Source organism: Equus caballus, chromosome 2 (genome assembly GCF_041296265.1).
Source record: "Equus caballus isolate H_3958 breed thoroughbred chromosome 2, TB-T2T, whole genome shotgun sequence".
NCBI classification, from domain to species: Eukaryota; Metazoa; Chordata; class Mammalia; order Perissodactyla; family Equidae; genus Equus; species Equus caballus.
In genome coordinates, this window is record NC_091685.1 from 121,814,078 (window position 1) to 121,836,866 (window position 22,789).

Genomic DNA, 22,789 nt, shown 5'->3' on the forward strand with positions numbered 1-22,789 from the left:
ACTTCCCTCAGTCCTTTTCTGCTGCCTCCTATTCTCTTCCCAAATTGTTCATCATCCCGAGTCCCTGTTTGTCCTCGTGGCAGCCTCATACTCTTGGGGTCTGAATGTTTACACTCTGACCTTTGAGCACTCTCTTCTCTAATGTCATTATCACCACCCCCACCACAGCCTTGGTTGCACTCTTTTATCCAAAGCTATCAATTTCTATTAATCCTTTCTAAGGTAGCTTTGTACTTTGTACTGCCATTACAGGCCTCCTGGTGTCACTGCCACACTTCTTGTGTTATTCCGACCCTAAATCACCTCACACTCAAGTGCAAGCAGCAGTGGAAACATTTCAGGATTTCTTTTTTGCCATATGATTTTCCCAAAGATTCAATTTCCATTTAAAACCAAATATCTTGTAACTTGAAATAAAAATATTTTCTCTGGGCCCTTGAAGATACTCATTCAACTAGTTCGTGTGATGGAAAATATCTGCTAAGTATGTTAGTTTCTGCAGCCGTTCTTGATCTTCAAAGCATTTGGCAAAATCTAGCCTACTATTTTCTTGAAGTGAACTTTCCCACAGTTCACTTTTCAGCTCAAACTTTCTATTAAGAACCAAAATCTATATTAGTTTCTCTTACTGTGTAACAAATTACCCAGCACTTAGTGACTTAAAACCATAAACGTTATCTTGCATAATCTCTGTAGGTCAAAATTTCAGGCACAGCTTGGCTTGGTGCTTCTGGCTCAGGTCTCATGAGGTTGTAGTCATCTGAAGGCTTGACAGGGGATGGAGGATCAGTTTCTGAGGTGGTTTACTTGTGCCTGGCAAGCTAACGTTCTCTATTGCCCAGAAGACTCAGTTCCTTGCCACATGGGCCTCTTTACAGAGTGCCTAAGCATTCTCATGACATGGAAGCTGGCTTCTCTGGAACAAATGGTCTCCTAAGCCATAAGATTTTATGTATGTGGCTGGAGATTTATGTAGTCTTTGTCTGGATTTTCACACAGTTTTTCAGACATTCTTGGGGCTGGCCCAGTGGAGTAGTGGTTAAGTTCACATGCTCCACTTCAGCAGGCCAGGGTTCATGGGTTTGGATCCTGGGCGCAGACATAGCACCGGTTGTCAGGCCATGCTGTGGTGGTGTCCCACATGAAACAGAGGAAGATTGGCACAGATGTTAGCTCAGCGACAATCTTTCTCAAGCAAAAAGAGGAAGATTGGCAACAGATGTTAGCTCAGGGCCAATCTTCCTCACCAAAAAAAACATTTTTTTTTTCAAGATTGGCCCCAAGCTAACGTCTGTTGCCATTCTTCTTTTTTTTTTCTTCTCCTCAAAGCCCCCCAGTAAGTTGTAGGTCCTTCTGGTTGTGCTATGCGGGACACTGCCTCAGTGTGTCTTAATGAGCAGTGCCATGTCTGTGCCTAGGATCTAAATTGGCAAAACCCTGGGCTGCCAAAGCGGAGCGCGCAAACTTAACCACTCGGCCATGGGGCCAGCCCCCCAAAAAACATTCTTGAGGGAACTGTCCTTTAATAACTTTAGCCATTTTTGCAGTGGCATCTAGAAGTTTTTTCATTTCAGCTCCAAAAGTGTCCAACACCAGCACCTCTCTGGGAGGAAAGCAGTGAGTTGTGAATACACAAGGATATTCTTTTTTTTGAAAGTGAACCCTCTCATGGAGAAATGCTTAAATCATTAATGAGATACCATCAGTGCACATGCCAACCCAGTTCCTCCAAAATGTACCTTTTGTTTCCAATCTGAAGACAAAATAGTAAATGTCTCTTGGCCTTTCTTGTTTGTTTGGGGCAGCATTTTATAGCAGAAAAAATTTCTTGAATTTTACCACAATATGCATATCTTACAAGTGCTACCGTATGACATTTCTTGTTGAAATCTGTTGATCCGTCAACAGAAGTTATTTTTTGGTTCATTACACAAAAATCTCTTTGACATCATGTGACGTCATTAATTACAGCAATTTATCAAACTTTGACAGTGAAACCATTTTAGTTTCTCATATTATGTCTTAATCCTAGCATTTTAGTCTCTATAAATTTACATACTGGAATTATGAGGTTCTTACAACTGTGAGGCTTTTTCTTTTTTTAGTCAAAAAGTTCTGCTACTTAATAACTTGCCTTCTGGACCTTTTTATAAGGTGAATTTTTTTTTTTAACAAATTTTTTACTCTGGGATTCCAAAGGCCGTTTAAAATTATTTGTTCCTCTGCTGTGATTTGTGATTGTGTCTTTTCGGTTTGCCAGAGCCATTGCTGCGTTTCTAAGTTGTGATTCTTTCTCACTAACTTCTACCAGAATGACCTAGGCCTAGGGCTCTTTTCCGTCTCCTACTTCATTTTCAAAAATCACCACATTAGACTCTGTCATGTTTGTCAAACAGGTGCTAATAAAGTGTACAACAAGCAAGCTGAACAAGGAAATCACAACAGAAAAATGAAATCTTTAAAATAAATTCACTGTAACCTGCGCGCTCCATGTTGGCGATATTTACAACAGAACAAAGCAGCAGGGAGGCGTCTCAGTCGCAGCACTTGCAGTCTTTCCTTAGAATTCGAAGTTACCCCCTTGGTTTTCTATCCTATCAGGAAGGTGTGTTTGCGCTGGGTTGGCTATGTAAGGGGAGGCTGGGGGAGGATAGGAGATAGTTCAAGAGGGAGATGCTGATGGCATCAACCTATCATCCCTCCCTTAGTACAACTGAGCACTCACCAGTTATCAACAGCCTCCCCCGTCTCACATCAGAAACTGACCAAGGACTCAGTCAAATGACACAGTCATGCAGAGCACCACCATATAGGTGAAGGACCTCTAGCAAAATTATTAACAGGGCTGCTTGACCACTATTCATCACTGCAATGCATGGAGAAGGAAACTTTTTTTTTAAATTCCAGTATCTTCTGGAACCCCTAGCAGCTACCTCTCACAGAATACCTAATGGCACCTGCAGAACCCCAGCTGAGAAATCTGCACTAGACTGAGGGCTCCGAAGAGTGGGAGCTAAGGCGTAGATGCTTCAGTGTCTAAGCGCGTAGCACAGTGCCTGTAAAATCAAATGGATGCCCAACAAGTGTTTGTTGAACTGAACTGAACTCTTCTTTATAGTTCGAATTTTTGCCCATCCATTAAGATTCTGCTTGTCAACAGATGGCTATAGAATGATAGACAAAGATGTTATAAAAAAGATTGGGGAAAAAAGAGAAAAGGTACAAGTATAGCCTAATTATAGGATCCAAGATCTAAGAAGGCATACATCCAACTGTGTTACTGAAAGGTTAGAAAATCTAATTAAGATACTTGGTAAGGAGTTGTTGTGAATGACAGAGAAGAGAAAGGGCTGAAAAACTTTATATTGGAACAAAATTTTAAAAGGACTTAGCCAAGTTGCCATTAAATTGGAAACAGTATGAACTCATGACTTACTTTTTAAACAAATTTTATTATTAAAATTTCAAACATAAAAGTTGAGAGAGCAGTATAATTAACCTCTATGTTCCAATAATCCAGCTTCAACAGTTACTGCTCTTGCAAATCTTCTTTCATTTATCCTCTCATTATTATTTATATATATGTGTATTTTTTTTTTGCTAGATTATTTTGTACTAAGACCCAGATAGCATTTCATCCATAAGTCTCCAGCGTAGGACTTTTTAAACATAAGCACAATACCATTATCACACTTAACAAAAGTGATAATTCCTTAGTATCAGTTAGTAATAGTCCATGTAGAATATTCCCAAATTATTTCAAAATGTTTTTTAACAGTTAATTTGATTAAGTGACGGTCCAAACCCTATCCATGCGTTACATTTGATTGATGTGTCTTTGAAGTCCTCTTTTATTCTTTATCAATTTCCTGTCCCTGTTTTTTTTCATGGCAGGTATTTGTTGAAGAAACTGAGAATTTTATCTTATAGAATTTCCTGTCATCTTGGTGTATAAACCATGTTTCTCTATCCTCTGTATTTCCTGTAAACTGCTGGTTGACTGTCAGTGAGATCTAGATTATGTTCAGGTTCTTTTTTTTTTTTTTGCAGAAATACTTCCTGTAGCATCACATGAGGAAGCACATGACGTCTGGTTGTCTCTCTTCGGGTGATGTTCAGATCCATCAGTGTATCAGCTGATCCATCTGTTAGAAAGTTCCCACCAACTTGTCACCTGATGCCTTCAGCAGCTATTGGTGATCATCACCTGGAGTCATTCGTTCATAGGAGTTGCTGAATAGTGGTTTGCTAATTTTATCATTTCTCCAGCAATTACTAGCTGAAATAAAGAACTTTCCCTTATTGTTTCATCCTTTGTTATTATTGTCCTTTTTAATGCTTAAATTTTTTCATGTTTGGCTTGTGAGAGCCCCTTCAAGTTGAGTCCTATGTCTTTTAATGCCACTCAGTAGCCCCTGATAGCATACTTGCTTTCTGACGCAAGGTGTCTCTCTGACTTATCTTACACATTTCCTGCCCCAGCACTCTCTCCAAGGAGCCCTTGTTTCTTTTAGTAGGAAATGGTGTGTAGAAAACACAATCTGGGCACTAAGGGGTGGTCATTGCTTCTGGATTATCATGACTTCTAGGCTTTGTCCGTGGACAGAGACAGGAGATACATAATTTTTAGAAAGAAAAAATAAATCATGGTTCATACTAATATTTCCACTTCACAGGTGAGATCACAGAGTTTTGCTTCTTTGAATTTAAACTTATGTCTCTTCCCTGAAATTATGACATTAACATAATTACTTATTTCCCTGAGCCTATATACATATATGTGTGTGCATAAAATAGTTGTCAAATAAGTGTTAACATTGTTACTAACAGACTGCTGAATCCTACTTAAGATTTTGTTTGCATCAGTTTGCTGATATTTTATTTAGAATTTTTGCACCCATAATCATAATGAGGCTGGTCTTCATTTTTCTTTTTATTGTGCTGTGCCTCCTGGCTGTATGGATCCTGACTGGAGCTCTGTGTGGATGACTGTGCAGGAGAGTGGTGGAGTGGCATGTGAGGCCTCCGGAGCCTGCCCATAGCTTGTGATTCAAGTGCAGAGCTTCCCTGAGCCCCATGAGGTTGTGTGAGCCTGGAATGCTGCTCTGCTCCTCCTGCCCGGGTCCACTCAAGAGGCGCTAGATAAGAACACGTGCTGCAGCCCCCTCTGTAGGCCTCAGCCTGGAGCAGATACTGAGGTAAGAGCCCCAAGGATGGGGTACTAGCTCAACTCTTCAGCCCTTTATTTCATTGACTACCTGGCCCATCACTTCTCTCACATTCCACTTCTCTATTCATTTTGTGGTCTCCCTTGTTCTGGGTACCTTGTTGTCACCTGTATGAGTTTGACATTTCTTAAACTTCTTTAAGTTTTGCAGTTAATCTCTTCCTCTCTATTGTATATCTTCCAGCAATTCTTCACTGTTTATAGCCTGCTCGTGGAATCCCTCTTCATTCTTCAATGGTCCAATGTAATTATTTTTATTTATATGTTTATTTATTTTTAAGATTTTATTTTTCCTTTTTGTCCCCAAAGCCCCCCAGTACATAGCTGTGTATTTTTAGTTGTGGGTCCTTCTAGTTGTGGCATGTGGGATGCCACCTCAGCATAGCTTGACAAGCGGTGCCATGTCCATGCCCTGGATTCCAACCGGCGAAACCCTGGGCCGCCAAAGCGGAGCACACAAACCTAACCACTCGGCCATGGGGCTGGCCCCTAATTATTTTTATATTTATTCTCACTGAGATGGGAGGGAAGAGATATAAAGTGTATATTGTGAGGCATCCACCACGTTTTCTTTTTGTTAATTGATGACAAATAAGAAAATCATTTTCTTATATTGATTTTGTATCTAGTTGCTTTAATAAACTTTGACATTAGGTCTAATAGTTTTTGAATTTTTTTATCTAAGTAGACAATCATTTCATCTGCAAATAATGGCACTTTTGTCTCTTTTGCTCCAATATTTATCATTTTTTATGTTTATTGCCTCTGATAATAACAATATTGGGATATGGCATCCTTGATTTTATTCCAGACTCTAATTGTTTGCCTCTAGTGTTTCACCATTGTATATTCTATGGAAATAATTCTAGGAAATAGATTCAAGGAATATTCATGGAATATGGATTCAGGAAGATTCATGGAAGTAATTCAAGGAAATAATTCTATTTTCCTTGAAATTTTCATCCAGATCTTCAGATTATTTGATAAGTTGCATGTGATTTTTATCACCAAACGTTCTAAGTGACAAGCCACCAAACTGACTCTGGCTAACTTTGGTAAAAGAAAATTCATTTGAGAGATAATAGGATGTTCACAGTATTGACAGGAGGCTAGGAAACTCGGCTTAAGAATTGAGGATTCTCAAGAAGGCCAAAAGGAATCACAGGAAGCTTATCTTATGGCTGAAACTGTCTGACCAGTACGCTGCTGCTGCTGCTGCTGCAGTAACTAATTCCCAGCTGTCTCCTCTGTTCTCTTATCACCTAACTCAAGACTCAGACACCAGCGAGACTCTTCCATCAGCCTCTGGGCTACAGAAGGGAATGGAAAGAGCCTGGATCTGGATTTCTCAACCTCCATTTTGGAAGGCAGGTGTCTGGAATTACTCTCCCACCAAAACAACCCATAATAGAAGGAAGATAATTCCACAAGGAAAATCAGGAGCCTGCTGTGAAGGATAGTGGATGTTGGCAGCCCCCTAAAAATGTCCACTTGAATAGCTTTCCTCTAAAGTTGTTTTACTCTCTTTTTATTTCTCAAGATGACTTGTTGTTTTATTAAGTCTACTGCTTTTTTACTTTCTGATTTATTTACTATTGTTTATGTCCTTGTTATTTCCAATCACTTTTGATTTTTTAATTTTTTTAATAGTACCCTGAGTTTCATGCTTAGTGCATTTTTTTCAGTGCTTTTTCTGTTGTAAAATTTTTAATGTAATTTGCATATGTAAATGTCTTTTTTCTTGTTATTTTCTTCTATTCTTTTTAAGCTTAGAGATTCCACCCCTTATGTAAGCTTTAATATTTATTCTAGTCAAATGTCTTTTAGAGATAAGAACTTTGATGCTAGCTTTGGCAGTATTATAAAGTGTGTCAATAAGAATTTGGCCAGGAAGACTAAAACCACTATAAGTGTTTTAAGCAGAAAGGAAGATCAGAAACAGTTTGCATTCACATGAGATGAGCAACAACATACATTTACAGTTTTTCCTCCGGTCTTATCTCCCATCTTCTGTCATAATGAAGTCTGAAGAGATCTGGATCGTCTGGACTTCTTGTAAAACATCACATTGTTCCATTACATTGATGGCATTACCCTGATGAGAGCAGGTAAGCAAGAGGTGGCTAGCATGCTGAACGCCTTCATCAGACACACATGCTCTAGAGGCCAGGAGATGAGGTCTGACGTATCAGTAACATTTTTAGGAATTAGTGCTCAGGAACCTGCCAGGACATCTTCTCTAAAGTAAAAGACAAATTATTTCACCTTGCACTTCCTTTCACAAAGAAGGAAGCACAAAACCTAGCGAGCCTTTTTGTGAATATTCTCTTTTGAGAATATTTGCTTTTGGGGCAAATATTCCCCACTGAGGAATACTGCTCTAGCTGCAGAGCAGGAGAGTTCTGCAGTGATCCAGACCCTTTGGTGTTGGAGTTGTCACTGGTAGAAAAAACATTGCGTAGTGTTTGAGGAAGACCCGGGGGAGAACTACAATGCAGGAGCCTGGGCTTCTGGAGCAAGGCCGTGCCATCTGCAGCAGAGAATTATACTCTTTTTGAGAGAAAACTAGTGCACTGCTGGACCCTGGTAAATGTGGAGTAACTGAACATGGGATACTATGTCACCATGTGGCCAGAAATGCCCATTATGAGCTGGGTCCTAACAGACCCAGGAAGCATAATGTTGAGCAGGCCTAGCAAAAATGTAAGATGGAAGTGTTACATCCAGAACCGAATACACATAGGACCAGAGGGCACCAGCAAAGTGCATGAGCAGGCAGCCCAGATTTCCCCTCCCCCACCAATCCAAACTGTTGCACCCATGCGCTCCCTCAGCTCACACCTGTGGCTCTATGGGGATCTGATATGACCAGCTGAAGGAAAAGACAAAAGCGTTTGTCTGGTTCTCAGATGGGTTAGATCAGTATGTAGGTGCAAGCTGAAAACAGACAGCAGCTGCATTACAGCCACACAGAGGAGTGGTTTTGAAAGACAGTAGTGAGGGAAAGTCTTCCCAATGGGCAGAGCTTCAGGTAGTACACCTGGCCGTTCACTTTGTGTGGAAATATAACTGACCTGAGGTTAGACTACGGAATCACAGGAAACAGTGATTGCCTGGCCGTCTTTTTTCCTAGAATGAAAATACTGAAAGACTAAGAACAAGAAGGTCTGGGGTAGAAACATGTGGATGTACATAGAGGAATAGGGATGAAGTGTAAAAATCTTTGTATCACATGTTAACACTCACCAGAGAACATCCACCAGAGAAAAGACGCTAAATAGCCACCAAAATGACTCAGCCAATTGATATCAGCCAGTCTCAGTCATCAGCCACCCCAGTGCTAGCACGGTGAGCACAAGAATAAAGTGGCTGTGGTAGCAGAGATGGAGGCTACCCATGAGGCCAATAGCATGGACCCCCAAGGTTTACTTAGCTATTGCCATCAACAAATGCAAAATCTGACAGCAACAGAGACCAATGCTGAGGCTCCAAGGTGGCACAATTTAAGAATACCAACTAGTCACTTGGTGGCAAATTGATACATTTGGTCCTTTCGATCTTAAAAGGGCCAGTGGTATATTCTTGCAGCAATCAACATATATTCCAGGTAAGGATGTACTTTTCCTGCCTGCAGGGTCCCAGCTAGGATTATGATCCAAAGGATTACAGAGTATTTAATCCCTTAACAGGGGATCCCATATAACATCTTGCCAAAGTTCCACTTTATAGCAAAGGAGATGTGAAAATGCCATCACTGGTCATATCACATACTGCATCACTCAGAGGCTGGCCACCTTATAAAGCATTGGAGCAGCCTGCTGAATGCAGAGCTGAGGTGCTACTTAAAGGCAATACTCTGTGAGGAGTGGGTGCTATTGTCCAAGAAGCAGCATGTGAATTGAATCAAAGACCTTCATGTAGCGTTGTATCCCGAAGAGAGAGAAGACCCAGGTGTGGAAGCCAAGGATGGAGCAGGAATGACCACACTTACTGTCAGCCCCAGTGACCATCTGGGGGTTTTGTGCTTCCTGTCCCCACAACTGCGGACTCTGCAGGGTTAGAGGTCTTATTCCTCAAAGAAAGCACACTTGTGCCAGGAGGCACAGCAAGAATCCCACTGAATTATAGGCTAGATCTTCTGCCTGCTGCATGTGGGGGTCCTAGTGTCTAGGGACCAGCAGGGAAAAAGAGGAGTCACCATCTTGACTGACCCGGATCATTCAGAGGAAATCGGGCTGCTGTTGTACAATGAGGGCAGGGAGGAATGCGAATGGAATGGAATCACAGGAGCCACTTGGTGCCTCTTGTGACGGTAAAGGGATTGAAACCAAGTGTGGTCTGAGAAGGGAATGGTAACCCGGGACTCAGACCACTCCTGGAGAGGTTGTGGGTCACGCCATCAGGTGAGACACCGAGGCCAGCAGAGGCGGGGGCTCAGGGTGGAGGGGATCTAAAGTGGATAGGCAGGAGGCAGAGGATGAGTACCACCTGCAGCCCCAAGAACAACCGCAAGGGCACTACCACCGCCTTCCTCTTCTAAATTTTTCTCAGGAAGAGAGGCCCACGCAATTTTGAAGAAGCCGCTCTTGAAGCGTATATGGAAAGTAGATCTAAAACGCGCAAATGGTGGACCCTGAAAGACAGGGAGGTGAGTCTCCCAGATCCCCCTTCAAGGAAGGTCTTGCTGCCCAGCTGTGAAGAGCGTGGTCAGCAGACACTTCCTTCTGACCACAACTTTGTCAGATCCTTCAGGGTCGGCCTCAGCTACAGAGAACTGCCTCACCTGAGGCCATGCCTTTCCTGGGCAACCCACACCAGGAGCAAGGCAGGATTTAATGGTCCAGCCATTTCTGCCTGACCCTGTGACAGGCCACACTCACTCCAGAGCCCCCAGGAGCTGGCCAGAACTTTGTCAAACCTGCATTGCAGTCCAATTTCTCCTGCTCACTCCGACTTCCCCTCCCTTCCATTCACATGAGTCGATTCCTAATAAGTGTCTTGCACCCCAAATTCTGTCTCGTGTCTGCTTCAGGAGAACCAAACCGTGACCGCATTTCTGCTATCACAAATATAAATGAATCCTGCACTAGAGTTGGTGCTTCGGCAAGAATCCTTGTTTTGAAAAGTTTTCTCTGCTCAGGGAGTGTAATTGGATCACAGCAGAGCCTGTGCATAGTGAAGAAACTGTGGGGTTGAGGATTTTTCATGTGATCAGCATAGCCTTCAATGTGATGTACTTTTCTTCTTCCCATCTCCTAGTCTTCACCCTTAAGGAAAAATATGATAATTTTATTTTACAAAAAAACAGAAGAAATTTTCTTCCAGCGTAGTTTCTGCCTTCCCCAGAAAACAGAATAGAGGCATTGTTCAGTAACAAGGTGGGGAAATCGTTCTCCTCGGCAGGGAACGCAGTCCCCATTGGTTGCCTTCCTAAGCTATTTACTGGGGAGGACTGTTTTTGGTTTCAGTTACGGTAAAACTCTGGATTTTAGCCAAATTCTCTACGAGTTCAAAAGTACAACACCCTTTAGAAAACTTTCACTTTTTAAATATTTTTTCAGAGGTTAAACATTAAATTTCAAAAGAATATCTGGGGTGGAGGAGAGTCCCCAGTAGAGACGCAGGCCCTGAGTGTCTCCAGCATGAAGCTTATTCTGTTGCTTTTGAGCTTCTCCCTAAGTTTTGGCAAGGTAAGTAATTCAATATTTATGCAAACTTTTAAGTAGATATTTTAAATATTGTAAAAATATAGAAAAAATCTTAAAGATATTATTTTGACTTAAAGATTATGTAGTTCAGTTACCAACAATGGCAGGATATAATCAGTAACAAAGATTTTCTGTTAGTATCCTGATGAAAGAGCTTTAAGAAACTGATTTTTTCATGTGTTCTTATCTGTGCATTGAGCTGAATGAGAATTTTACTAATACAGATCTGTAATTTACAGTAATCATGTTAAGTCAAACATTTACCAAGCTCCTTCTACATTCGAGGTACAGCGCTGGGCAAATCGCAAGACTGATTTCTTCCTTCAGTAGCCTCTGGGTACAGTTATAGAAAGATGATATAAATATGCCAATGAGGAAATAATGAGCAAGATTTAAATAATGTTTGAAAACGCAAGACAAAGAACTTTTACAAGACAGTATATATTTAACTGCCAAAAAGTGGTACAAATATCTTGTGCCAAGGGACTTTAAGGAGAGAGAAATCCCTTCTTGCTGGGAGGTCAGGAAGAGTTTATGATCCCAGTGGGATTTGAGCTAGCCCTATAATTCTGGCTTCTATTTGATCAGTGGAAAGAAAGAGGAACTGATTTCCAGCCTTTCCAGCCTGGAAAAGCAGCAAGTGCTATGGCAGAAAAAGAGCAAAGCCCGAGGCTCCCACAGGTGAATAAGTCCATTTGATCAGAGTGGAGACGTTGTGGGCAACCCAGGGAATTAAAACTGAAAGGACAGATTGTAGCCAGATTGGAAGGTCGTCTATTAAGGTTAGAAATGTTTAAGACATCTCAGATATTTATTGATGATTGCATGCTTTTGTGATCAAAGTGTTTTGAAACGATTCCAAAAACTGTTTTGTTTTAATGCCAGTTTATAGAAGCAAATGTTTAAAGAAAACTCCCTAAGAAATCAGAATTACATACTTTAACTTTCTTGCAACTTTTAACATATATATGCAATGTTTATATTAGAGAACAAATGGAAATAAACTAAGTGCTCACTGATAAGAAACTGATTAAATTGTTGTACGTCCATAAATGAGCTATCATGTAGCCATTAAAATGATGCATTCCATATTTATTGAAATAAGGCTCTTACTAAAATCTTATTTTTGTTAAAGAAAAAAATACACACATAAATATATCTGTGCACATGCACACGTGCACACATACACATAAATACACACATATAGCAGTTTATATAAATGGCAATTTAAAAGTTCTTGAAGGGTATATATCAAATAGATAAGAGCTGGTATCTCTGGGTTGTGAGATTACTGGTGATTTTTATTTTCTGTTTTATATATTTATGAATTTTCCAATTTCAGAAATTCTCTGCTTTATTCATTTTTCTTGTTTAAATACCAAATCAAAGTGTTACTTTATAATAAGGAAAAATTGTTTTTTGAAAAATAACCCATTTCAGCCACATTTTCAATTCCTGGAACAAAAACAGAATAAAAAAACAAAACTGAAAATAGTTTTCACTTACAGAAAAGAGTCCCTTTCTTTTACTGAACAATCATCTAGCAATAAAGTTGTCTTCATTCCTTTAAGAAACAGAATTGAGAAGAGTTAATGTCATATTTTTAAAAATTTCAGAACTTCTTAAAATATTGGTTTATAAAAGAAAAATGGAATTGCTTTATCCCACTTGCTGAGAATAACCGTTTTTAAATGGAGGTTACCATAAAGACAACATAAAAGTGCTCAAAGAAGTTTTAAAATGTATCTCCATTTTCAAAATGAAATAAAATGTGTACAGCTGGGAGAAATTTTTGATATTTTGAAAGCTGGGGGCAGATTTCTTTCCATGAATATAAAGCCCCACTCCCTTTTTATATCAAAACATTTTGATGAACTGATTTGGAGGTGGCTTATGTCAATGACAGGGTGGATTGGCAGTGGGATAGACTTGAGTTGTTCTGAATAGTGAAATGAGAATTCCGGTTTGACTGAACCTGCCTGGACAAAGTGGGGGACTCAGAAGGAAGGGAGAGAAACCCAGAGCACAGAGGGAGCGGCTGCCATCTTGACAACCAAGGGATCTCAAACACGGAAGCCAGATGTTTTGGTCACTGTAGTCATCTACTATGATAGTACCGTGCTGGGACATAAGCCCTGACTGGAACCTCACATTTTTATCTTACCCTAAAAGTTCATGACACACCTTGGTTTATGTGGGTAGTATTTTGGAGAGAAAAAACTAGGGTGAAGTTTAGCAGAGTGACAAGATGCTGGAGAGAGAATGTGCACAGGAGGAACATGCAGCACAGAGAGTCATATCAGCGAAAATGGCAGACCCAAACCCTTGTCCCCCGACAGAAAAATAGAATCAAGCAGACTGTCAGAACCAACTTTATGAGAACCCTGATTAACAGTCAAAGGCCTACAGCACTCCCCCCACTCCAGTGAATGCTGAGTGAAGCAAAAGCAACTTAAAAATGGTGGGAAAACTTCATGGCATTTCTACTTGCCCTTGCCCCATCCTGTCCCCAGCTTAGTAGCCGTCTTGAAGATGGCAAGCCACGTTCCCAGTGTGGAACTCTAGAAGGAGAAGAGCAGACTTTACTGAAAAAGAACCATGTTTGTCTGTTCTAAGCTGCGTGGGGACTACTTGGGAGACTGCCACGATGTGCTTGTCTTTGTTTCGTCCAGCTCAGGACTCACACAGAGTGGGACGGCAGCTGGCATGCCTCCAAGACACTGCAAGGCAAACAACCCGCAGCCACCTGGGACAAAAGATTATAACTGAGACATGCAATAGAATGCCAAAGCTTGGGAACAAGAGTTAAGGAGAGCTTCTGTGTGAAATTAGTGTCTTCAAAAGCCCCTGTGTATACTAAGGAACTTAGAAAGCAACACATTTGCCCAGGGCAGGACTCACACTCAGAAAAGACCTGAGAAGACCCTAAGCTTACACCCCTAGTATAAGCATGAAGTGAAGGCTAAGGCAGAATTGTAAACGGCCTGACTAAGCGTCAAAGGAGTGCCCTGCACAGAGCCTATTTGCAAAGACCAGGAGAGGTTTGCTCTTGCTGATTTTAGGGGTTTCTTTTCTTACTCTTTTTTCCTTTTTCTTTTCTTTTTCCTTTCCTTTCTCCCTTCCTTCCTTTCTTCTTTCTTTCTCTTTTTTTTTCCTCTCTCCCCTTCCTTTTCTCTTTCTCTTGCTCACACTCTCTCTCTCTGGCTGCTTGTGTTCAAGGAAATTTTTGTCTAAACACTAGCTGAATACAAGGTAAAAGAAAAGAGACTTAAGAGACCACACAGGACAAAAAACAAACTTCACAAAAACAGTTTAGAAAAGTTACTAAACAAACACCTACAGTCTACAGCAAGCAAGAAAAGCAAACCCTAAGGAGAAGGAAGAAGATAACTTCAAGAGTTCCTACATTATAATATTCAAAATGAGCGATCTTCAACACAAAAGTATGAAGTATGCAATGAAAGAAGAAAATATGGCACATTCACAGGAGAAATTAACAGAAATGGTCCCTGAAGAAGAACAGACCTTGAACTTGCTAGACGAAGACTCTAAATCAACTATCTCAAATATGCTCAAAGAGCTAAAGGAAATCAGGAGGATGATGTATAAATAAATAGAGAATATCAATAAAGAGATAGAAATTATAAAGGAATCAGAAATTCTGGAGATGAAAAGTATAATATTGGAAATGAAAAACTCACTAGAGAGTTTTAACAGCAAATTTAAGCAGGCAGAAGAGTAAATGAACTTGAAGATTGGTCGATTAAATTATCCAGTCCCCAGAGCAGAGAGAAAAAAGAATGAAGAAAAATTAACAGAGCCTAAGAGACCTGTGGGACACCATCAAGAATACCAATATATACATAATGAAAATCTCAGAAGGAGAAGAGAGAAAGTGTCAGAGAGAATATTTGAAGAAATCATAGACATAAACTTCCAAAAAAATTGATAAAAGATATGAATCTACAGATTCAGGAAGTTTACCAGCCCTCAGGAAGATAATGCAAAGAAATTCATACCAAGACACGTTATAATGAAACTGTTCAAAGCCAAGGGCCAGAACAGAAAATCTTGAAAACAGCAAGAGAAAAACAACTCATCATGGACAAGGGATTCTCAGTAAGATTAGCAGAATCTTTCTCATGAGAAACCGTGGAGGCCAGAAGAGAGTGGGATGATATTTTTGAAGTACTGAAAGAAAAGAACTGTCAACCAAGAATTCTATATCTGGCAAAGCTATCCTTTGAAAATGAAGGTGAAATTAAGACGTTCTCAGATAAACCAAAGCTGATGGTGTTAGTTGCTAGGAGAACTGCCCTACAAGAAATGCACTACAAAAAGGAGTCCTTCAGGTTGAACAAAAGGACACTAGACAGTAACTTGAAGCCATATGAAAAAATAAATAACTCCAGTAAAGGTAACTACATAGGTAAATACAAAAGCCAATGTTATTTTATTTTTGGTTTGTAACTCCTCTTTTTATTTCCTACATGACCTGAGAGACAAATGTATAAACATAATCATAAGTCTTGTAACAGTAACACAATGTATAAAGATGTAATGGATGATAATAACATAAAACAGGGGATGGAACCATACAGGAGTAGACTTCTTATATGCTCTTGAAACTAAGTTGGTATCAATTAAAACTAGATTGCTATAAATTTAAGATGTTAAGTTTAATCCCCATGGTAACCACAAAATACCTAAGAAATATACAAAAAGGAAATAAGAAGAGAATCAAAACAGTTCACTACAAAAAAATCAACTGAACATAAAAAAAGGCAGTAATGGAAGAAATAAAGAACAAAAAAAAGTGTAAGACATACATAAAACAGGTAGCAAAATGGCAGAAGTAAGGCCTTCCTTATCAGCAATTAATTTAAACATAAATAGATTCAATTCTCCAATACATAGGCACAGATTGACAGAATTGATTTTTAAAAACCCCAGGATCCAACTATATGTTGTCTATAAGAGACTCACTTTAGATCCAGACAAAAACAGGTTGACAGTGAAGGATAGATAACAATATTCCAAGAAAATAGTAACTAAAAGAGCTAGAATGGCCACACTAATGTCAGACAAAATTGACCTTAATTGTCTCTTGTTACAAGTGGCAAGGACATTAGATGTTGATAAAAGAGTCCATTCATTAAAAATATATAATAATTGTTAACATATACACAACAAACAATAGAGCCCAAAACATATGAAACAAATATTGACATAAACTGAAGGAAGGAAGAGACAATTCTCCAATAATAGTTGGAGACTTCAATACCCCACTTTCCATAATGGATAGAAAATCTAGGTGGAAGATTAATAAGAAAATAGACGACTTTAACAGCACTATAAGGCAGCCTGATCTAACAACTAGACATATGTAGAGCACGCCACCCAACAACAGCACAATACACACTTTTCTCAAGTCGCATGAAACATTCTCCAGGATAGACCATACATTAAGCCACAAAACGTGTCTCAATAAATTTAAAAATATTGAAATCATGTGAAGTAGCTTCTCTAATGACAACAGAATAAAGCTAGAAATCAGTAACAGAAGGAAAACTATAAAATACACAAATATGTGGAAATTAAACAATATACACTCTTTATTTATTTATTTTTTGGTGAGGAAGATTTGCCCTGAGCTAATATCTGTCTCAATCTTCCTCCATTTTTTGTATGTGGGACGCCTCCACAGCATGGCTGGTGAGTGAAGTAGGTCCATGCCCAGGATCCAAACTCACAAACCCGGGCCACCAAAGCAGTGGAGTGTGTGGAACTTTAACCTTGGCCGCAGGGCCAGCCCCTTAATAATATACTCTTAAACAACCAATGATCAAAGAAGAAATCACAAGAGAAATTAGAAAATACTTAAAGATGAACAAAAACAAAAATACAACATACCCAAACATATAGGATATAGCAAAAGCAGTGCTCAGAGGGAAATTTATAGCAGTAAATGCCTACATTAAAGAAGAACAAAGATCTCAAATCAATAACCTACTTTTACACCTTAAAGAACTAGAAAAAGAAAAGCAAACTAAATCCAAAGCTAGGAGAAGGAAGGAAATAATAAAGACTACAATAGAGAGGTAAAATAAAGAATAGTAAGAGAAAAGAAAGAATCAAGCCAAAAGTTGGTTCTTTGAAAAGATCAACCAAATTGATAAACCTTAGCTAGACTTACAAAGAAAAAAAAGAGAGAAGATGCAAATAAATAAAATCAAAAAGTGGAGACATTGCTACTGAGCTTACAGAAATCAAAAGAATGATAAGAGAATGCTATGAACAATTACATGCCAGCAAATTAGATAACTTAGATGAAAGGACAAATTCTTAGAAACATAAATTACCAAAACTGACTCAAGAAGAAATAGAAAATCTGAGCAGACATAAAACAAGAGATTGAATCAGTTTTAGAAATAACTTCCATCAAAGAAATGTCCAAACCAGATGACTTCACTGTTGAATTCTACCAAACATTTAAAGAATTAACACCAATCCTTCTCAAACTCTTCCAAAAAAATGAAAAGAAGGAAATACTTCCCAAGTCATTCTAAGAGGCCAATGTTACTCTGATATCAAAGTCAGACAAAGATATCACAAGAAGAGTTACAAAGTAGAGATAAAGGCTACCTTCCCTGCCTCTCCTACCCCCACATCAAAAATTCCCACAGATTTCTAGTATTCTTCATTCCTTTGTGTAGATCCAGATTTCCATCTAGGATAACTTGCCTTCTTCTTGAAGGACTTTCTTTCTTTTTCTTTTTGACATTTCTTGTAGTACAGATATGCTGGTGATTAATACTTCTTGTATGTCTAAAAAGGTGGTTATTTTGCCTTAAATTTTGAATGATATTTTTGCTGAGTATAAAATTATAGGTTGACAGAGGTTTTTCCAGGATTTTAAACATGTTGCTGCACTGTCTTCTCACCTGCAATATTGATGACAGCTCTGCTGTCACCCTTACCTTTGTTCCTTCACATATGTGTCTTTTTTTCTTTAGCCGTTTTGAGGATTTTTCTATCACTGGCATTTGAGAAATTTGAGTGTGGAGCTTCCTTCATGTGTCTTCTGCTTGAAGTTCATTCAGTTGTTTGGTCTGTGGATTTATAGTTTTCATAAAATTTGGAAAAATTTCAGCCATTATTTCTTGAAATATATTTTCTGTTCCCATCTCACTCTCCTCTCCTTTGGGACTCCAATTACATGTATACTACACCACTTGAACTTGTCCCACAGCTCACTTAGACCCTGTGCTTTTTTTAAAATTCTGTTACTTCCACGTTTCATTCTGGGTGGTTTCTGTTGATAAATCTTTGGGTTTGCTAATCTTTTCTTCTGCAGGAAGACATTTTTCAGTCTGTGTGGTGAGAATAAGCACTATTCATGACCTCGTTTGAGTGTGGGCCCTATTACCTTGAATTCTTTTGGGTGGTTCTTTCTCAGCCGCCAGTAGTTTCTTCACACCCAGGTGCTGATAAATACACAGCTTAACACTCAAAGGGGATCTGTTCTAGCTCCAAAGTTCTGTCTCTATGCCACTCACTTCTTCCCAGTACTTCATTCTGCGAGCTACTGCTGCCTTGATCTCCCCAGACTCCCAGCTCTGTCTCTGTGCCACTCACTTCTTCCCAGTACTTCATTCTGCGAGCTACTGCTGCCTTGATCTCCCCAGACTCCCAGCTCTGTCTCCTCAACTCAGGGATTCCCCTCTCTGCACCATCATCTGGAAACTCTCTCTAGGCAATCAGATGGAACAACTGTAGGGCGATCCTCATTTGTTTCTCAATGGAACGCTACCCTTCATTGCCTGATGTCCAGTGTCCTGAAAATCATTGTTTTCTGTATGTTGTCCATTTCTTGATTGTTTTAGGCTGCAGGGTATATCTGGTATCTATTACTCTATCTTGACTGGAAACAGAAGAATTCCCATTTAATTTAGATTAACTTTAATTTAAATAACCACATTTTATTAGTGGCTATTGTATTAGCACAGTTAACAACTGCTGAGATTTTTGAGGTTGAGTTTTTAAAATACAAATGTAAACTTCAAATGGGTACTTTTTTTTTGCTTATCCTTTAATAGACATTGCATTATAGATGGAAGTTAATTCTGTCAACTCTCAGTTCAGCCCCAATACAGGCAGTCTCATATACATTATGCATTAGACTTGTTCAAACTCACTTCAGGTAAGTTTCTGTCATCAAACTCTGTGTTATTACATTTTCCTGAATTTAAATAGATTCAAAATAAGCAATGTTATCACAGTGACTATAAGGAAAAAGAAACAAAAGTTGAGTTTTTCAGTTTTTTCATTCTAATGGCCATTTGGAATTTTTGTACAATATGAAACAGTAAAACGGTGCAGACTGAAAGGTGTAATATTTTTGTTTGTTAAGTACAAACAGTAGTTTATACAGGAAATAATTTACTGAATTTGAATAATATTTATAAAAGGAAATTTATTCTTTTTATGTATTTAATTGTTGTTAAACTGTAATATTATTATTCATTACTGCAACAGACCTCTATACAGGTATAATTTTTCCTTTTTCATTAAATACATCAGTGTAATTAAAAATATTTATGTATTGGTTTTTTCCTTACTTGTACTGTACTATGTATTTTACTTTTTTATTTTTTACAAGCATGATTTTTTATATATATATATATATATATGAATTTCAATAAAAGAAAGTGTTTGCTGTTTACATTTTTCTGCATAATTTATTATTCATTTCTTTCATGATTTTTACTGGAGATAATTTTGTTGTATGGGAAGGTGTTTAAAAAGTATCTGCTCTGTGTGACAAATATACTAGGCTTGCCATTTGTCAATAAACAACTTTTTGCAGCTCATATTCCAGACAAAGTGCTCATTTCTTTAACACATAGACTTCCTACAAAAACGAGGGAAAAAATCTAGTATATATCAGCAAAAGATATGGTTAGTATAAGGAGAAAGAAATACAAATCTCTCTTAAAGTTTAAGCATATTGAAAGATATTCAACCTCACTTATTGGGGGAAAAATGCAAATAAAACTGCTCCGAAAACATTTTTACATATCAAATTGGCAAAGATAAAAAAGTTTAATAAGGTATATGTTCTGTGGTCAAGAGTATGGAAAGTAGACACTGTTGTATGTTGCTGATGGGAATGCAAATTAAAACAACCTCTATAGAGAGAAATTAGGCAATATCTTTCCACATTAAAGCTGCTCATTCCTTTGCTTCTGCAATTTCGCTCCCAATACAGACAGATATACTTAGCATACGTGGGAAATGATGTGTATTATATAAAGAGATTTGTTACAACGTTGTTCATGATAACAAAACATTGGAAACAATATAAATGCGCTTTGGGGTCTAGTTACAGGGGCACAGGTTGCAAATTGCCCTGGTGTTGGGGGGCAGTCAGAGAGTAAAATATGGGCTCACATATACAAAGCTGATCTCTGGAAAGATTCACAACGAACTATTAAGTGGTTGACTATGGTGGGGGGGGGGGGTGCCTGGGTAGGCTGAATGGATAAGGGAAAGGAGGAAATATAATTTTTACAGGCACCTCTTTGAACCTGTTTTAACATTTTTGTTTCCTATTTTTAGAGAATCATTTAAAAATGAAATAAGAACAAAATTCCAGCCATCTTATATTTATTATTAAAAAAACAAGACCAAGAAACTAGGCCAATAATTTTTTTTTAATCTCTGAGGCAAAAATAATGGAATCGAGAGGCCAGCCCAGTGGTGTAATGGTTAAGTTACTGCGCTCCACTTTGGCAGCCTGGGGTTTGTGGGTTCAGATCCCAACCATGGACGTACACACTACTCATTAAGCCAGATTGTGGCAATGTCCCACATATAAAATAGAGGAAGATTGACACAGATGTTAGCTCAGGGCCAGTCTTCTCACCAGAAAAAAAATAATAATGGAATTGATCCCAAAACAAAATTCCCAGTTTTTTAAAGAGAACAAGGTACAAGAGCCCCTCTTACCTGCACACACCAGACAACTATTTTCCCACCATTTCCAACAGTAACATGCTGGCCCTGGGAAAAGAGAGATATTTATTTAAAAAATAAAAACAAACAACAAAGACAAAAATAACAAACGTCTTTATCAAACTTTCTATGTGACTTGGAAAAATGCATCATTAGGGATTAATAGAGAAACATTCTCTATTTTTTTAAAAATCTGAATGGCTACTGGTTGAGGGGCTGGTTGTTGGGATGTTGGGGGCATAGCTTTATATTAGAAAAAGGTATGATACAAGATGGGCAGATGGAAGGAGAGGAAAAAATTGGAGAAAAAAAATTGCTAGTGAAAACTACGACAGGAAGGAACTGAGCCATAGCGTGTCTAAATGGAAAGGCTTCTGATATGGTTGTTAACTTTCAGGATATGAGTTATTTATTCACATCTAAAAGAGAGACAAAACTTCATATTGTTTACTCTTTTTGAAGCTTTTCCATTTTTTTCTCAATGTTTTCCAGGAAAATCATGATTGTACCAGTTGGTTAATGCCATAATAATGCAATCACCACAAAATCTCAGTGGTGTACAACTTTACTTAGTGTACGAGTCTGCAGGTTGACTGGGGATCAGCTGATCTAAGCTGGGATCTGCCGGAGCCATTCTTCTCTGCCAACCTGGCCATGTTCCTATAGCTATAGCAGAGTAGCAAAGGGACAAACCCAGGTGTACAAGTACTTTCCAAGCATTTCTTATGTCACATCTGCTAACTTCCTGTTGACCAAAGCAAGTCACATGGCCAGGCCCAGAGTTTAGAGGTGGGGAAATGTACCCTGCCCCTATGAGAGGCACAGCAAAGGACTGGGATGAGGGGAGAGTAGAAGAATTGGGGCCATATGCAATCTACCACAGTCATCATCATGTTAGCGTTTGTACAGGATCTTAAATGTCTGTGTGTGCTTTCCCACATATTTTTCATTTGATCCTCATGATAGCTTTGTGAGCATATTATTTTTCTTTTCCACCTTTTATAGAAGAGGAAACAGAATCAGAAAGGTAAAATCACTTACCCAAGATCACATAGCTAGTCATCAGTAGAAGGGGAACTTTCTACTTTTTTTACAAAAAGCAGTAAAAAGAGAAAGTGATGGACTTTTCCTGGCTTTGGTCGTAGTTAATCATTCTTTTTCCTTTATTTATAGATTGAAGGTGAAAAGCAAATGAGAGGAAACGTGCTGAAGAAACCACAGGTAAAGCTGTGTTGCTGTCTGCTGGGGTTGAAGAGGAGATTGTTTTCTTTCTTTGTTTTCTAATGACCAATCATTGCTCTAAAATGCTTCATTGTAGTCCTGCCTAGAACAAAAAGACAAAGTTCACGTGAAAATAATTGCTATATCATTAAATATTATTATTTTTTTGGAGCATGCTCGGCTGCTTTGATTCTGTGACATCTCTACAGCACGTGTTCCCATGGTCACCATGACAGGGAAAGAGAATGCTGGGTCGTTGAGCACTGGCAGTTAAACGCCTCTACCTGAAACCAATATATGTTACTTCAGCTTGTATTTCATTGGCCAAAGCAAGTCCCCACCATGTCCAACCTCAAAAAGGAAATGCAGTCTTCCCATTTGCCTTGAAGTAGAGTAAAATAAGATTTTAGTAAACAGTGTTAATGTTTACCACAAAGATAAACATTAAAAAGTACTTAGATCCACCACCCCATCTTATACCAGCAACTCTACACATAATAGTTGTTATTTTAGTTTCTGTTATTTTATATTATTTATTTGTTTTCATTTCTGTTATTGTGGGAGGAAAGGAAGTGACAAAGTCAATATAATTTCAGGTGATGGTTTAAATAATTTT

General features: G+C 38.7%; 1 protein-coding gene and 1 long non-coding RNA gene across 18 annotated transcripts in view; one reads left to right on the forward strand and one right to left on the reverse strand.

Moving 5' to 3' along the window:
* Positions 1–22,789, forward strand: part of CFI (complement factor I) — a 63,899-nt gene that overhangs the window by 1,001 nt on the left and 40,109 nt on the right. For 2 of the 17 annotated variants that reach the window (XM_023636746.2, XM_070261568.1), the window contains exons 2-8: positions 4,051–4,243; positions 4,998–5,198; positions 6,500–6,594; positions 7,252–7,335; positions 9,779–9,875; positions 10,789–10,917; positions 22,126–22,173. In XM_023636746.2, coding sequence (XP_023492514.2) covers positions 9,825–9,875; positions 10,789–10,917; positions 22,126–22,173 — 228 coding nt within the window. In that variant the 5' untranslated portion in view covers positions 4,051–4,243; positions 4,998–5,198; positions 6,500–6,594; positions 7,252–7,335; positions 9,779–9,824. Of the gene's footprint in view, positions 1–2,396; positions 2,606–4,050; positions 4,244–4,975; positions 5,199–5,411; positions 5,472–6,499; positions 6,595–7,251; positions 7,336–9,778; positions 9,876–10,652; positions 10,701–10,788; positions 10,918–22,125; positions 22,174–22,789 lie in introns of those variants that run through there. The other 15 variants (XM_070261569.1, XM_070261577.1, XM_070261572.1 and 12 more) reach the window with 13 other exon arrangements.
* LOC111772593 (uncharacterized) lies at positions 7,128–22,420 on the reverse strand. Its single transcript, XR_002806584.2, has 5 exons — positions 21,994–22,420; positions 20,947–21,000; positions 17,916–18,047; positions 12,442–12,499; positions 7,128–10,494 (listed from the first exon to the last, which is right to left on the reverse strand). It is a non-coding gene; the product is annotated as an uncharacterized lncRNA (long non-coding RNA).